Here is a 17,633-nt window from a genome sequence, read left to right as displayed (position 1 = left end):
AGGAATCTAATACACAAGAAAGACAACTCATGCACGTGTTTACTGCTTCTGTGAATTGTTTATTCACAACAGCCAAACTGTGGAATCAACCAAGGTACTCAACAACAGATGAACAGTTAAAGACTATATGCTGAACACTGGCAATCCAATAATCCTAGCTACTCAGGAAGCTACATATGAGGATCATGGTTCAAAGCCAGCCTGGGGAGAAAAGTGCAAGTGACTATCATCTCCAAATTAGCCAGCAAAAAGCTTGGGTTGAGGTATGGCTCAAGTGATAGAGCACCAGCCTTCAGGGAGAAAGCCAAGAGAGAACACAAGGCCTTGAGTTCAAGTCCCACCACACACACACACACACACACAACTGGGCATTGGTGGTTCATACCTATAATCCTAGCTATTCATGAAGCTGAGATCACAGTTCGAAGCCAGTCCAGGCAGGACAGGCTGTGACACTCTTATCTCCAATTAACCACCTAAATATAGAGTTGTGGCTCACAGTGGTAGAACACTAACCTTAAGCACAAATATTCAGGAACAGTTCCCAAACCCTGATTTCAAGCCCCACAACGACAAAAAAAAAAAAAAAAAAAAAAAAAAGGTGCTGGGAATGTGGCTTAGTGGTTGAGTGCTTGCCTGACTACATGAAGCCCTGGGTTCAATTCCTCAGTACCACATAAACAGAAAAAGCCAGAAGTGGTGCTATGGCTCAAGTGGCAGACTGCTAGCCAGTGGCCTGAGGTTCAAACCTCTTGAATGACTATATATATATATATATATATATATATATATATATATATATACACATATATATATATATACACATATATATATATATATATGGCATATTACATAGTCATAAAAAAAATAAAATCGGCCAGGCACTGGTGGCAGGAAAGTCCATGAGACTCATATCCCCAATAAACTACTCAGAAAACTAGAAGTGGCACTGTGGCTCAAGTGGTAAGAGTGCTAGCCTTGAGCTGAAGAGTTGAGGGACAGCACCCAGGCCCAGAGTTTAAGCTCCCCAAAGACAATAATAATATCTATCAAAATGAATACCAGGAAATAGAAATTTTTTTCTTTGTTGCTGCTTTTATTTTATTTTCATCTTGTTTGTTCATTTATCTGTCTTTGGGAGGATAAGGGGACACAGATATGGAGGGACAAAGGGTGAACAAATGTAGCAGTGGCACTTACTAGACACTATGGTGAAAACGACTTGTGGGTGGGGATGGGAGGGAAAAACTAGGAGACAAAGAGGGAAGAGGTGACACTGTCCAAAAAGAAATGTATTGTTTTTTGTTGTTGGTTTTGTTTTGCTTTTTTTTTTTTGTCAGTCATGGGGATTGAACTCTGGGCCTGGGCGCTGTCCCTCAGCTCTTCAGCTCAAGGCCAGTGCTCTACCACTTGAACTACAGCGCCACTTCCGGTTTTCTAGTGGTTTATTGGAGATAAAGAGTCTCACGGTCTTTCCTGCCGGGGCTGGCTTTGAACCGCGATCCTCAGATCTCAGCCTCCTGAGTAGCTAGGATTACAGGCGTGAGCCACCGCCGCCCGGCTTCCCTGAGATTCATCTCCAATAAACCACTAGAAAACCAGAAGTGGCACCATGCCTCAAGTGGTAGAGCACTTGCCTTGAGCTGAAGAGCACAGGGACAGCAGCACCCAAGCCCAGAGTTCAAGCCCCATGACCGACAAAAAAATAAATTAAAAAAAAAATTTTTTTAAGAGAAAAAAAACTAAGGGACCACACCCAGTACTGAGTCCAAGCCCCAGTACTGAAACCAAATTAACAAAAAATGTTTCACAAATTTTGATACTCATACCCATCCATCTTGCCTGACAGACTTTACATTTTTAATAATCTTAAATCAATCTCATGTTGAACCTGGAATACATATAAAACTATGGCTGGGTATGGTAGCAGAAACAGACAGGAGGAATTAAGAAGACTGAAGTTTGAGGCCAATCCAGGCAAAAGTTAGCCAAGATTTTTTTTTTTTTTAAAGTCATGGGGGCTGAACTCTGGGCCTGGGCGCTGTCCCTCAGCCCTTCAGTTCAAGGCTAGTGCCCTACCACTTGAGCCACAGCACCACTTCCAGCTTTTATCTGCTTATGTGGTGCTTAGGAATTGAGCCCAGGGCCTCATGCATGCAAGGCAAGCAGTCTACCACTGAGCCAACTTCTCAGCCCAGCCAAGATTCTATCTAAAACTAAAAGCAAAAAACTGGGGACAATGTTCAAGTAGTATTTACTTATCAATCTCAACTAACACATACATATATACACATAATAGGTATTATATATACATAAACACAATCTCCAATAATATATAAACACATTTACATAGATTATGTGTATATGTGTATGAGACTATGCTGTCCCTTAGTTTTAAAAAAAAATAGTTTGAGGGGCTGGGAATGTGGCTTAGTGGTAGAGTACTTGCCTAGCACACCTGAAGCCCTGAGTTCCATTCCTCAGTACCACATAAACAGAAAAGACTGGAAGTGGCACTTATAGCTCAAATGGCAGAGTGTTAGTCTAAAGCAAAAGAAAGAAAAAGTTTGATTCAATCTGACTGTTTATAAACAAAAAAAATCATGGTTTTTTATACAATGAATTATCAAGCAGAGGTTAAATGAATGAACTACAACTATACGTAACAGGAATTAGCCAGAAAATTATAGCTCAGATCTAAAACCCTAGCTACTCAGGAGGATCTGAGGATCGTGGGAGGTTTTTTTGTTTTTGTCAGTCATGGGTCCTGAACTATGGGCCTGGGCACTGTCCCTCAGCTCTTCAGCACAAGGCTAATGCTCTACCACTCGAGCCATGGTACCACTTCCGACTTTTCCTGCTTATGTGGTGCTGAGGAATGGAACCCAGGGCCTCACGCATGCAAGGCAAGCACTCTAGCACTGAACCACCTTCCCAGCCCCAGGATTAGAGTTTTAATAGCTCCAACAGGAAAAGTACAAGAGACTCTAGCTCCAATTACTCCAATTAACCCACAAAATACCAGATTGGAGGTGTAACTGGAGTGGTACAATGCCATCCATGAGCAGTAAAGCCAATCAAGAGTTCAAGAGGCTCTTGTTGAATTAAAACCCCCTTGTACAACTATTTAAAGGAAATGGGGGGGGGGGGGGGACTTGTACAGTTCAAGTCCTGAAAAGGACAGGTTAAAAAAAAAAATCTTTCTAGGGGCTGGGAAGGTGGCTCAATGCCTTGCATGCATGAGGCCCTGGGTTCGATTCCTCAACACCACATAAGCAAAAAGAAAAAAAAAGCCAGAAGTGGTGCTGTGGCTCAAGTGGTAGAGTGCTAGCCTTGAACTGAAGAGCTAATGGGCAGTGCCCAGGCCCAGAGTTCAGGCCCCACAAACGGACCCCCAAAAAAAAAAAAAAAAAAGGCAAAAAAAAAAGTCTTTCTAGTCAGACAGGTGGTATAAGATTTTAATACCACGGCTGGGAAGGTAGCTCAGTGGTAGAGTGCTTGCCTTGCATGCATGAGGCCCTGGGTTCGATTCTTCAGCACCACATAAGTAGAAAAAGCTGGACGTACTGCTGTGGCTCAAGTGGTAGAGCGCTAGCCTACAGCTGAAGAGCTGAGGGACAGCGCCCAGGCCCAGAGTTCAGGCCCCATGACCAATAACAAAAAAAAAAAAAAAAAAAACAACTGGAAGTGGCAGTGTGGCTCAAAGTGATAGAGCACTAGCCTTGAGAAAAAGAGCTGAGGAACAGTACCCAGGCCCTGAGTTCAAGCCCCACAACCAACAAAAACAAAAAAAAAAAAACCCACAAACAAAAAAGCTGGAGGCATTTGGCATAACACTTCTCTGCCAGTGCAAAACCCTAAATTCAATCCCCAGTACCCCACACCTCAACCCCCACAAAAAAAGAGCTAAGTATGTGATTTGTAAGAGGAAGGAATGATAAAATTCAGGAAAATAGCTAACTCTTTGGAACTAGAAGGGAACAGACAAGTAAACAGGTAGTATTGGTAATGCTCTAGTTTTCAAGATAACTTCGTAAGTTGTACTACACTTTATAAGTTACATGTTTAAAACATATGCCTTGTATGTTAGACAGCACAGAGTAAGAAATTATAAGGCAAACCTCTATAGCTACTAAAAGTCCTGCCTAGCAAAATTCTAAAATCTACAAACTGGCAAATCAAACATCTCATCTCAATCCCAATCTCTAAAATTAAATTGGCAATAGCACTAAAAAAGCACCCTCAGTTATTAACAGACAAGAAATGAAGTCTCCTGCTAAAATACAAAGTAATCAAGATTGGACTAATAGAAAAATAATACTTTTAAAAGCTCTAGCCCTATTCTCATGGTTAAGGCTAGGACCAATAAGAAATAATTCCCAATGGCCAAAGAGAAACGATTTATGAAACGAAAGTATTAAAAAATTTTTATAACCAAAGTATAAAATAAATATACATAAATACATATTAATAATATGAAATACCTGGGCACTGGTGACTCACGCCTATAATTCTAGCTACTCAGGAGGCTGAAATCTGAGGATTGAGTTTCAAAGCCAGCCCGGGCAGGAATGTCCGAGAGACTCTTATCTCCAATAATCCACCAGAAAACCTGGAGTGGCGCTGTGGCTCAAGTGGTAGGGCACTCATCTTGAGCTCAAGAGCTCAGGGACAGCACCCAGGCCCAGAGTTGAAGCCCCATGACCGACAAAAAAAAAAAAAAAAAGAACTAACATGATATGATGACAAAAAAATCTTTGCCGGGCGCTGGTGGCTCACGCCTGTAATCCTACTCAGGAGGCTGAAATCTGAGGATCGCGGTTCAAAGCCAGCCCGGGCAGGAGAAACCGTGAGACTCCTATCTCCAATAAACCACCAGAAAACCGGAAGTGGCGCTGTAGCTCAAGTGGTAGAGCACTCGCCTTGAGCTGAAGAGCTGAGGGACAGCGCCCAGGCCCAGAGTTCAAGCCCCACGACCGACAAAAAAAAAAAAAAAAAAAAAAATCTTTGTCTCTAGGTATTTTTCTCCACAATTCAAAACCTCAGTCTAAATATGAAAAAAAAAAAATCAGATAAAAATTGAAGAGCAGGGCTGGGAAGGTGGCTCAGTGGTAGAGCACTTGCCTTGCATGCCTGAGGCCCTGGGTTCGATTCCTCAGCACCACATAAGCATAAAGAAAAAAAAAGCCGGAAGTGGCGCTGTGCCTCAAGTGGTAGAGCACTAGCCTTGAGCTGAAGAGCTGAGGGACAGCGCCCAGGCCCAGAGTTCAGGCCCCACGACCGGACCCAAAAAATAAAATAAAATAAAATAAAAATTGAAGAGCATTCTACAAAGTATCTGACCAGTTTTAAAAAAAGTTTCAGATTTTGGCAGGGCACCAGTGGCTCACACCTGTAATCCTAGCTAGCTACTCTGGAGGCTGAGATCTGAGGATCATGGTTCAAAGTCAGCCGGGCAAGAAAGTCTGTAAGACTCTTATCTCCAATAAACCACTCAGAAAACAGAAGTGGCACAGTGACTCAAGTGGTAGAACACTTGCCTTGAGCTGAAGAGCTGAAGGACAGCGTTAAGGCCCAGAGTTCAAGCCCCGTGACTGACAAAAAAAATTTTTTTCAGATTTTGAAAAACCAGCTCTAGCTGCCATCTTGCATCCCCGAGTGTGTGCACCTAATCTCAGCTGGTCTGCCGGAGACCCCCTGAGCACCAACCCTAATCCCCCGCGCGGCCCCATTTCCACTCTGACAAGATGAAAGAAACTATCATGAACCAAGAAAAACTCACCAAACTGCAGGCACAAATGCGCATTGGTGGGAAAGGAACTGCTCGTAGAAAGAAGAAGGTGGTTCATAGAACAGCTACAGCAGATGACAAAAAACTTCAGTTCTCCCTAAAGAAGTTAGGAGTGAACAATATCTGTGATATTGAGGAGGTGAATATGTTTACAAACCAAGGAACAGTGATCCACTTTAACAACCCTAAAGTTCAGGCATCTTTGGCAGCAAATACTTTCACCATTACAGGCCATGCTGAGACAAAGCAGCTGACAGAAATGCTTCCCAGAATCTTTTTTTTTTTTTTTTTTTTATCGGTTATGGGGCTTGAACTCTGGGCCTGGGCGCTGTCCCTCAGCTCTTCAGCTCAAGGCGAGCACTCTACCACTTGAGCTACAGCGCCACTTCCGGTTTTCTGGTGGTTTATTGGAGATAGGAGTCTCACCGTCTCTCCTGCCCGGGCTGGCTTTGAACCGCGATCCTCAGATCTCAGCCTCCTGAGTAGCTAGGATTACAGGCGTGAGCCACCAGCGCCCGGCTGCTTCCCAGAATCTTGAACCAGCTTGGTGCAGACAGTCTGACTAGTTTAAGGGGACTGGCTGAAGCTCTGCCCAAACAATCTGTGGATGGAAAAGCACCACTTGCTACGGGCGAGGATGATGATGATGAAGTTCCAGATCTTGTGGAGAATTTTGATGAGGCTTCTAAGAATGAGGCAAACTGAACTGAGTCAACTTCTGAAGAAGATATAACTTGAAGAAGTTACAGGAGCTGCTATTTTATAATATGACTGCTTTTTAAAATTCTTTTGTTTATGGGTCTGATAAAATCTAGATCTCTTAATATTTTTAAGCCCAAGCCCCCTGGACACTGCAGCTCTTTTCAGTTTTTGCTTATACAAAATTCATTCTTTGCAGCTAATGAAGCTGATAAAGCCTGGGAATAAAGGTTGAAACAAAGGTTAATAAAATTGTTTGCCTAGTAAAAAAAACAAACAAACAAACAAAGAAAAAGCCAGTAGAAAGTAAAACAACATAAAAGTGAAATATAATTTGTCCAAAATTCACTTCTGAAACAGAAAAAAAAAAGCCATTAGTATAGAAACTGAAGAAATCAAGTCTAGAGTTCAGTCAGTACAAATATACCAATATTGCTTAATATTGCTTAGTTTTCACAAACTAACCACAGTACAGGTTGCATACTCTTTCCTGAAATTCTTGGGATCATAAGTGTTTCAGATTTCTGATTTCTTTGGATTTGGGGGTCTCAGATAGACTTAACCAGTTGAACATCCCTAATTGGAAGATCCAAAATCCTCCAACATTCACAACTTTCAAAGCACTGTGTAGTCATGTCAGATCACAGAGTATAAGCTGTAACCCCACCCAATCACACAGCCCAAGTTCAAACTCACCAGAACAGGAGCCAGCAAGCAACCCCACCCAATGTGAAGACTGCCAACAGTCCCACCCAGGCAGAAACTGCAGCCACTGACTCCACCCAACTATAGGGCACTTGTAGCCCACATGATTGTAGAGCCCAGCCTTCACCCTCCCCAATCACAGAAAGCATCCAGTAATCCTGAGTGTGAAGTCCAATCAAGTAGACCTACCTTACTTTAGAATCCAGCCAGACACTCCACCCAACCTCAAAGTACAGAGAGCAGCTGGATTCAACCAGATTCCAGCAGTTAACACTACCAGCAGCCCACAGACACTAATTGCTAAGTAGTCTAGAACCCAACCTAAAGGTAACTGTGAAAGTTATTTCCCTAGCAAAATGAAACTGTAAAGACTAAGGAGGTACAGTTAAAAACATGGCATAGCAGTAGAGTGCCTGCCTAGCAAAAACAAAGCCCTGAGTTTAAGCTCCAGAACCAAAAAAAAAAAAGATGACTAGAAGTATTCATTTTATTTCCACAAATGCACAGAATACAAGGAGAAATTATCATACTGGAGGAAAGCATGAACCATGAAAGGAAATTAGTAAGGCTCCAAACCTAACTTACACAGAAGAGAAATTGAACCATGGCTCAAATGGTAGAGTGCTAACCTTGAACAAAAGAAGCTCAGGGAGCCGGGCGCTGGTGGCTCACGCCTGTAATCCTAGCTACTCAGGAGGCTGAGATCTGAGGATCGCGGTTCAAAGCCAGCCCGGGCAGGAGAAACCGTGAGACTCCCATCTCCAATAAACCACCAGAAAACCGGAAGTGGCGCTGTAGCTCAAGTGGTAGAGCGCTCGCCTTGAGCTGAAGAGCTGAGGGACAGCGCCCAGGCCCAGAGTTCAAGCCCCGCGACCAACCAAAAAAAAAAAAAAAAAAGAAGCTCAGGGACAATGCCCATGCCCTGAGTTCAAGCCAGGACTGAGAAAAAGAGAGAGAGGGAGAGGGAAAGGGAGAGGGAGAAGGAGGGGGGGAGAGAGAGAGAGAGAGAGAGAGAGAGAGAGAGAGAGAGAGAGAGAGAGAGAAAGAGAAGCTTACCTCCAATTAACCATCAAAAAGCTAGAAGTAGAACTGTGCTTCAAGTAGTAGAGCACTACCCTTGAGCAAAAAAACAAACCTCAAGGACCGTGCCAGACCGAGTTCTCAAGCCCCAGGACTAGCACCAAACCAACAACAACGAAAGAGTAAAAAGTTATGGGCAGGGAGTGTGGCTTCAGTAGTATAGTGCTCATTTATATTATATATAATATATTATATATAATATTACATATTATGTTATATACAATATATATTATATTACATATTATGCATAATATATATTCTATTATAATGTGCAAAGCCCTGGAAGGGGGAAAAGGAAAAAAAGGGCAGTCAAATATAAACGTCAGTATTGTACTTTTTATTTTTTATAAGACTTAAAGGAAGCCGGGCACCAGTGGCTCACGCCTGTGGCTCTCAAGAGGTAGAGCGCTCACCTTGAGCTGAAGAGCTGAGGATAGTGCCCAAGCCCTGAGTTCAAGCCCCACAGCCGACAAAAAAAAAAAATACAACAACAAAAACACTCTAGTTTTACAACTCCAAAAATAGCAGATTTGGGAATAGCACATTATAAATAAATACACTACTGAATGTGTTAGAACAGCTTACAAATGGATGATATAGCTCAAAGGCAAATTGCTTACCAAGTATGCTCCAAGCCCTGAGTTCAATCAATATCACACACACACACACACACACACACACACACACACACCCCACCCCCCCACCACCCCCACCACCACCCCCACCCCCACCCCCCCCACCCCCACCCCCACCCCCCCACCCCCCCCACCACCACCACCCCCCCCCCACCACCACCACCACCACCACCACCCTGCCCCCCCCAGGGGGTGGGGGGGAATAAAAGAAGTGAGAGAAGGAAGTAGAAAGGGAGGAAGGGAAAACATTAAATATTATGCCTAGAAGCAAAAAAATTCTAAAATGATACCTAATAAAACAAATTATAGGGGCTAGGAAGGTGGCTCAGTGGTAGAACACTTGCCTTGCATGCCTGAGGCCCTGGGTTTGATTCCTCAGCACCACATAAGCAAAAAGAAAAAAGCCGGAAGGGGCGCTAGCCTTGAGCTGAAGAGCTGAGGGACAGCACCCAGGCCCAGAGTTCAGGCCCCACGACTGGACCCAAAAAAAAAACTATGAAAGACTAAAAACAGCAATTATAATTAGGAGCTTATCTATCCAAAAGGCATAGAGATTACAAAAAAAATCAAAGGGTGAAAGAGGCTGTTTGCAACCCATAACATGAAAACTGATGCCAAAAATTTATGAACAATTCTTAGGTGAATTTTTTCAAAGTACAGTATGAAGATATCACCATGCAACCCCCCTCATGCTATAGATGTACCCTAATTTTAAAATAGTTTATATATATATATTTATACACATATATGTATATATATAGGATTCATGGTGAAGAGAGAAAATTCAAATAAAGTTAGGTGAAAAATGAGCACACATTTCACTGAAGTATACATGCCAATAAACAGAAGAAAAACATGCTCAGTTTCAGGAAATACTAAAAAACATAGCAGATACCATTTTTAACTCACCAAATTAAGGGGGGAAAAAGGTTCATAATATCAAGTGTTGGGGAGGAAGTGGAGCAAACAAAACAGACACTGCTGGCTCTTGACTCAGTAACCACATGATTTACATTTGCCAAGAACCAATGACTCAAACACTGGAAGTATTTGGTAAGAATAAGAAACTAACAATGACCAAGTCAGTTCTGAGTACACAGCAAATTACTGCCAAATACAAATTTTGGTCCTTAGAGAACTAGGTCCAATTTAACTCAGCAATACAAAAAAAGAAAAAAAGAAAACTTAGTCTCTTACCCAGTTTATCCTCTTTTTAAAAAATATCCTGTTCATTTTGTGAAGTACAAAATATTTAGGTATTTATTTCCTCCTAGAATAGAGGACACCATATTTGACTAAACCTTGGATAAAAAATAAATTTCAGTAAGTAATTTTCATCCCAGTTACACTCTACTTCATTGAGAACAACTAGTTTTTTTTTTTTTTTGTCGGCTGTGGGGCTTGAACTCTGGGCCTGGGCGCTGTCCTTCAGCTCTTCAGCTCAAGGCGAGAGCTCTACCACTTGAGCTACAGCGCCACTTCCGGTTTTCTGGTGGTTTATTGGAGATAGGAGTCTCACGGTCTCTCCTGCCCGGGCTGGCTTTGAACCGCGATCCTCAGATCTCAGCATCCTGAGTAGCTAGGATTACAGGCGTGAGCCACCAGCGCCCGGCCAAGAGAACAACTAGTTTTAAATGTCATTATTTTGAAAATAGTAACTTATATTTCATAGAAATTGGAACCAGCCCTTTGACGTTATGACTACATAAGAGGGACAAAATAGTTTAAGATGCAACATGAGCATTCACATTGGACATATCTGAATTCAGATTCAGATTCTGCCATTTGAAAGCTTCAATCAATTAATGTCCTTCTCTAATTCTGTTTCCTCAATACATAAAAAGCATGCCTATCAAGGCAAACTGGTGGCTCTGGCCTTGTAATTCTAGCTATTCAGGAGGCTGAAAACTGAGGATGAAGATTTGAAGCTAGCCCAGAAAAGTCCATGAAACTCTCATCTCCTCTCCAATTAACTGGCAAAGTGCTAGCCTTAAGCAAAAAAATTTCAGAACAGTGCCCAGGACCTGGCCTCCACCCCACCCTGCCCAAACACGTAAGCATACATATCACAACCAACCTACTTACTCAAATGGTAAGGATAAAATAGTGCTTAATACTCTTGGCTAAGCTGGGTGTTGGTGGCTCATGCCTGTAATCCTAGCTACTCAGGAGGCTGAGAGCTGAGGATCTCGGTTCAAAGCCAGCCCAGGCAAGAAAGTCTGTGAAACTCTTATTTCCAATAAACCACCAGAAAACGGGAATTGATGTTGTGGCTCAAGTGGTAGAGCGCTAGCACTGAGTTAAAGAGCTGAGGGATAGCACTCAGACCCAGAGTTCAAGCTCCACGACCAATCAAAAAAAAAAAAAAAATATTCCTGGCTTACTAGTACATACACAGTGATGGTACTTTCAATAAATCTTGTTCCATTCACCTTTTTCATGAGCTAGCAATTCAACCCAGGGCCTACTGCATGCTAGCACTCTACTATAAGCTATATGCCACCAGCCCTCACTTTTTTTTTTTTTTTTTGGTCAGTCTCGGGGCTTGAACTCAGCCTGGGCGCTGTCCCTCAGCTCTTCAGCTCAAGGCTAGCACTCTACCACTTGAGCCACAGCATCAATTCCAGTTTTCTGGTGGTTAATTGGAGATAAGAGTCTCATGGAGTTTCCTGCCAGGGCTGGCTTTGAACTAAGATCCTCAGATCTCAGCCTCTTGAGTAGCTAGGATTACATGGCTTCTTTTTGTTGTATTTTTGGTCAGTCATGAGGCTTGAACTCTGGGCCTGGGCGCTGTCCCTCAGCTCTTCAGCTCAAGGCAAGCACTTTACCACTTGAGCCACAGTGCCACTACTTCACTTAAAGCTTGACTGGTGCTTTTGGCTCATGCCTATAATCCTAGCTACTCAGGAGGTTGAGATCTGAGGATCATAGTTTGAAGCCAGCCCAGAGAGAAAAGCTCCCATGACACTCTTACCTCCAACTAACCACTCAAAAACTGAAAGTGGTGCTGTGGCTCAAAGTGATAGAGCCCTAGCCTTGAGCAAGAGCTCAAGGACAGCACCTAGGCCCTGAGTACAATATGTACAACCAACCAAAAAAAAAAAAAAAAAGATATCTAAAGCCTGAAATTTAACTTCCAAATCACAAGAAAATATTACTTATATTCAAATCATTTCCTAATAGTACATAAATTGCACATTAGTGGTTCAAAAAACAATGCATGCTGGGCACCGGTGTCTCATGCCTGTAATCCTAGCTACTCAGGAGGCTGAGATCTGAGGATCATAGTTCAAAGCCAGCCAGGGCAAGAAAGTCCATGAGAGTCTTATCTCCAATAAACCATTAGAAAACCAGAAGTGGCGCTATGGCTCAAGCGGTAGAGCACTGGCCTTGAACTGAAGAGCGCAGGGACAGCGCCCAAGCCCAGAGTTCAAGCCCCACGACTGACCAAAAAAAAAAAAAGCAATGCACTACTTGTTTTTTCTAATACAAAGCACTTCTTCTATAAGAAGTTCTCAAAAATAAAATATCTCTACTTGTTTTTGCAGTACAGACTAGGAATTTATATACTGTATGAGAAATAAAATCCAGATGTTTTCTAAGCTTCTTTTCACCTGAAGGTATTTTTCTCTTCTTTTTCAGGTCGTAGACTTGAACTTGAACTCGGTACCTAATGCTTTGCTCATTGGATGGTACTCTACCAACTGACCAACACCACCAACCCCCAAGGGGATTTTTGATTCTAAGCAAAAGGTGATTTATCCCAGCATTCAGGAAGCTGAAGCAAGTTAGAGGCCAGTGGGAGGAAAAAAACCTATTCAATGTTGTAAACAATTTATTTCTTAAGAAAGACTGTAAAAAAAGACACAAGCCAATTGATTTTAATGATAAATGAACAATAATGTTTTCTAGCTGATGGAGGGAAACTTTATGCTTAAAACGATCTACAAGCTGCGAGCCAGTGGCTCACACCTGTAATCCTAGCTACTCAGGAGGCTGAGATCTGAGGATCACGGTTCAAAGCCAGCCCAGGCAGGAAAGTCTGTCAGACTCTTTTTTTTTTTTCTTTTTTTGGGTCCAGTCGTGGGGCCTGAACTCTGGGCCTGGGCGCTGTCCCTCAGCTCTTCAGCTCAAGGCTAGCACTCCACCACTTGAGCCACAGCGCCACTTCCGGCTTTTTTCTTATGCGGTGCTGAGGAATCGAACCCAGGGCCTCACGCATGCAAGGCAAGCGCTCTACCACTGAGCCACCTTCCCAGCCCCTCTGTCAGACTCTTATCTCCAATAAACCACTAGAAAACCTGAAGTGGCGCTGTGGCTCAAGTGGTAGAATGCTCTCCTTGAGCTGAAGAGCTGAGGGACAGCGTCTGAGCCCAGAGTTCAAGCCCCACAACTGACAAAAAAAAAAAAAAAAAAATATCTACAGTTGAATAATCTCAATGCGTTCAACAATATAAGAGAAAGAGAAGTAATGACTATAAAGCTGTGAAAGTATTTTAAAAATTCAGTCACCAAATTAAAAACCAGGCAAGAGGATTGAAGCCAGGTGTTAGTGGCTCATGCCTATAATCCCTAGCTACTCAGGAGTCTGAGAATTGAGGATCATGATTCAGAGCCAGCCTAGGCAGAAAAGCCTGTGAGATTCTTATCTCCAATTAACTACCAGAAAACTGAAGTGGCAGTGTGGCTCAAAGTGATAAAGCACTACTAGCCTTGAGCAAAAGAGCTCAGATATAGAGCCCAGGTCCTGAGCTCAAGCAACACAACTGAAAAAAAAAAAAAAAAAGCTATAATAAAGAGACACTTGCCAACCAAAAACCCGTGCATTGACAACCAATGATGACATCTGTCTACAGACCTAACTTATTATTTATTTTGTCTTCAAAATAAAATGAAAAAAATCAAATACAGATATAATATACCATGACGTGGTAGGGAGTCTTATCAAGATGCCAAGTACTGGTCTCTCATGTCTACAATCCTAGCTACTCAGGAGGCTGAGATCTGAGGATCATGTTTGTTCAAAGCCAGCCCAGACAAGAAAATTTGTGAGACTTATCTCCAATTAACCACCAGAAAACCAGAAGTGAAACTGTGGCTCATAGAGCCCTTGAGCAAAAAAAGCTCAAGAACAGCACCTTGGGTCCTAAGTTCAAGCCCCATGACCTACCAAAAAAGAAAAATAAAGAAAAAAATTTATATTCACATATTTTAATTTTCTTCCTCTGCCTTCACTTCTAACACTTAACACTTTTTTTCCAATGAAAAGTTAATAAGTTATCTGCTGTATAATGATATACTCACCAAAGAAACTTTAATTTCCCTATTTCCATAATTACAATGACTAAATGGAACACACAGTAGGCATTTAATTAATAACAAGATGAATGTACGAGATGAAGGACAAAAAAAATTTCCACTTAATATACATGTCTACCTTTTAAACTTTGTACATTTCATGTAATTTGCTATAATGTCATACAAAAATACTATATGCCATAATACTACACAAAAACTTTCAATTTAATAGATGGGATATTAACTAGAAAGCACTATCACTAAACACTAAATCCCTTATTTTTCCCCACCACCAAATCTGACAATATTCAACAGGAAGCACCCATTATGTGTATCCAAATTCTCAAACAATAAGAAGTGAATGAAAAAAAAATAAAATACTAGGTCTGTGAGATCAGAACATATTTAATCGGCAAATTACCAAATCTGGTTTGCAACATCCCCTCCTCTGGGAACTAGAAGTGTTTCAAGTGTCTCAAATTTTTATTCTAGTTTAACATAAAATCTGTTTTTGTGCAGTCTGGAAACAATATACGGGTAAGAGATCACTCATATAAATCAAATAAATGATCTGTAAGTGACTTCTCAAGAAAGATTTGGGGCTGTTTCTGAGGCTCAGGTGGGCAGTCCAGCCAAGTCTCCACCCAGGAAGCAAACAAAAAAAAAAAAAAAAAGGAAAGATATACATACCTAGAGAAAGTCCGACAATGCCAAGGAGAGCCCCAAAGAGATCTCACCCCACCCTCGTCTATTCTCCAACCCTTCTCCCTGAGCTCACTGTCTCAGGGAGAACTACATCTGTCCTGCACTACCCAAGCTCAGCCTCGATTCCCAGCCCTCAGCATCACCACAGAGCCCTGGGCGGCGGACCCCGGCCCCCTCGCTCGCTCCCACGGGATAGGTGTCCGAGGCGCCGGTCGTCTGATAGTGCTATTACTTCTCTCAAGCCCAACTCATCTTCCCTCCTCCCCTCTGCCCTCCGTCCCTTGAACTCTGTCCCGTCACGCTGACCCTTTTCCCAGAATCCTCCCCAAGTCGGTCAGGCCCCCGCCTCCCTCCCACCTCCCGGCTCCTTCCATCCCGCGGGGCCTCGAGCCCCTTCCCCCCCACCCGTGGCCTCCCTCACGGTTACCCGGTACCGGCCCCTTCCCCAACTCCGCCCCTCTCCCCCCCCCCCGACCCAAAGAGAAGCCCCCTCACCTCAACGCCGTCGCCGTCCCCAAAGCTGAAAGGTACTGGCGCTGGACGGCCTCCGAGGCTCTGTCCCCGCGGAGTTCCAGAAGCCCCTAGGGAGAGCGAACGCCCACTCTTCCAATTCTACCAGCCCCAGGCCAGGCCGTCACCGTAGCCGCCGCCAGTACTACGGTCGCCATGTTGAGGTCCTACTTCCCTCCTCCTTCTCTTCGCCGCCCCGCCCCCTTGGGCGTCTGACGTCAACACGCTGCGCCCCACCCGCCGGGACCAATGGGAGGAGCTGACGGTGACGTAAGTAATTCCTCTCCCATAGCTGAACAACTCCTACAACCTGCAACCTTGCCTTTGAAATGGGAACCCTGCTAAACCTAGGGTCTCTACGAGGGTCCCTAAGAGGGTGGTGCTCAACGATAAGAATTCAGCCAGAGCAGAGTCACCCAAAGCTTTGAACTGCGAAGGACACACAGATACTGAGCAGGCAGCCGTCATGTTTGGATATTAGGATGCCTAACTTCTGTTCCCAGGTCAGCAAACTGATAAAAGTCGCAGGCTCTCTAGGCCTCGCTTTTCACATATAAATGAAGAGGCTGAAAGAGGACCTTTAAATGTCTCTCCAAGGGCTGGGAAGGTGGCTCAGTGGTAGAGTGCTTGCCTTGCATACATGAGGACCTGGGTTCAATTGCTCAGCACCACATTAAGCAAAAAGAAAAAAGCCAGAAGTGGTGCTGTGGCTCAAGTGGTAGAGCGCTAGGCTTGAGCTGAAAAGCTGAGGGACAGCGCCCAGGCCCAGAGTTCAGGCTCCACGATCGGACCCAAAAAAATAAATAAATAAATAAATAAATAAATAAATAAATGTCTCTCCAGTTTTGACATTCAACGTGTTGAAACCCAGGTAATCCAATCCCAAGCTTTCTGTGTTAATTGAGATGTCTGCTGGAATTAGATACATGGAAGATACATAACTGAATTAAAAGAACATTTGTTCTCAAAACTTCTTACTCAGTGGAGGAAAATGAAGCATGAATATGTAGAAAAAGCCATAAAGTGATCAAGGTGTAACAGGTGCCAGAAATCAAATTCAAAAACTTAGCTTGCTAGACAAGTTCTCTACCACTGAAATGTTCATCTTCACCTCACATTTGGTTTTTGGTAAAGGTCCTAAACCAAGCTCTGGCAGCTTAGGCCTGTAATCTTAGGTACTCAACAGGCTGAGATCTGAGGATCAAGCCCCAGTACTAGCAAAAATAAATAAATAAATAATCCTAAATTTACTAAAGGAATTAGGAAAGAATTGCATCTCTAGATAAAGCATGTGTCTAACCCTATATTTTCTCTGGAATTTTTTCAGAACTCGATTGCTTTAAGGATTTTGACTTTTACTTTGAATAAGCTGAAAGCCATAGTAGAGTTGTCACAAGAGAAGGAACATAATCTTCTTAAAAATTAAGCTGGGTACCCGGCAGTGGTGGCTAACACCTGTAATCCTAACTGCTCAGGAGGCTGAGCTCTGAGGAACGTGGCTCAAAGCCAGCCCCGACAGGAAACTCTGTTAGACTCTTATCACCAATAAACCAATAGAAAACCTGAAGTGGTGCTGTGGCTCAAGTGGTAGAACGCTAACCTTGATCTGAAGAGCTGAGGGACAGTGCCCAGGCCCAGAGTTCAAGCCCCATGACCAAAAAAAAAAACAGCAAACAAAAGGAAAAATTAGCATGTATTAGTTGTAGTTGTAGAATGGGAATTTCTTTATGACATGAATACAGTATAACATGATATCTCACTCTTAATGCACTCCTCCTAATTAAAACAATTTCAACAGGGTTTATTTTTCTATTCTCCAACATGCAAACTACTTCCACCAGATCACATTTGCCCTCTTCATCTGTCTTCATTAGTTGTCCATGTTTCTGCTGGTACCCATTTTCCCTGGTACCATATTTTCTTTTTCTTTTTCTTTTTTTTTTTTTTTTTTGTCGGTCGTGGGGCTTGAACTCTGGACCTGGGCACTGTCCCTCAGCCCTTCAGCTCAAGGAAAGCGCTCTGCCACTTGAGCCACAGCACCACTTCCAGTTTTCTGGTGGTTTATTGGAGATAAGAGTCTCACAGACTTTCCTTCCTGGTCTGGCTTTGAACTGCAATCCTCAGATCTCAGCTTCCTGAATAGTTAGGATTACAGGCGTGAGCCACCAGCACCCAGCTTCCATATTTTCTTTATTCAGATGTTATTGAGC

At 43.0% G+C, this 17,633-nt stretch overlaps 2 protein-coding genes across 6 annotated transcripts in view; one reads left to right on the top strand and one right to left on the bottom strand.

The window, feature by feature from the left end:
- Ubap1 (ubiquitin associated protein 1) overlaps positions 1 to 15,599 on the bottom strand; it is a 50,703-nt gene extending 35,104 nt beyond the window's left edge. Inside the window, exon 1 of one of the 4 annotated variants that reach the window (XM_070008879.1) lies at positions 15,409 to 15,599. The gene's annotated coding sequence lies outside the window, so the exon portion shown is untranslated. Of the gene's footprint in view, positions 1 to 5,782; positions 5,871 to 14,898; positions 15,151 to 15,408 lie in introns of those variants that run through there. The other 3 variants (XM_070008910.1, XM_070008900.1, XM_070008890.1) reach the window with 3 other exon arrangements.
- Positions 5,654 to 6,768, top strand: LOC138818050 (transcription factor BTF3-like). Of its 2 annotated transcripts, none has more exons than XM_070008923.1 (2): positions 5,654 to 6,051; positions 6,312 to 6,768. In XM_070008923.1, the coding sequence occupies exons 1-2, from the start codon at positions 5,748 to 5,750 to the stop codon at positions 6,494 to 6,496; spliced, it is 489 nt and encodes a 162-aa protein (XP_069865024.1). In that variant the 5' UTR covers positions 5,654 to 5,747; the 3' UTR covers positions 6,497 to 6,768. The 2 variants fall into 2 exon arrangements, with proteins under 2 accessions (XP_069865024.1, XP_069865033.1); XM_070008932.1 differs by having other exon boundaries at positions 5,655 to 6,097; positions 6,322 to 6,767.
- Positions 15,600 to 17,633: the final 2,034 nt, after the last annotated feature.

The sequence above is a fragment of the Dipodomys merriami genome, unplaced genomic scaffold (assembly GCF_024711535.1).
Source record: "Dipodomys merriami isolate MVZ:Mamm:240054 unplaced genomic scaffold, mDipMer1.0.p SCAF_11, whole genome shotgun sequence".
In the NCBI taxonomy this organism is placed as follows: Eukaryota; Metazoa; Chordata; class Mammalia; order Rodentia; family Heteromyidae; genus Dipodomys; species Dipodomys merriami.
Note: the sequence above shows the minus strand (reverse complement) of the source record. Positions and strands in the feature narration are given on the sequence as shown.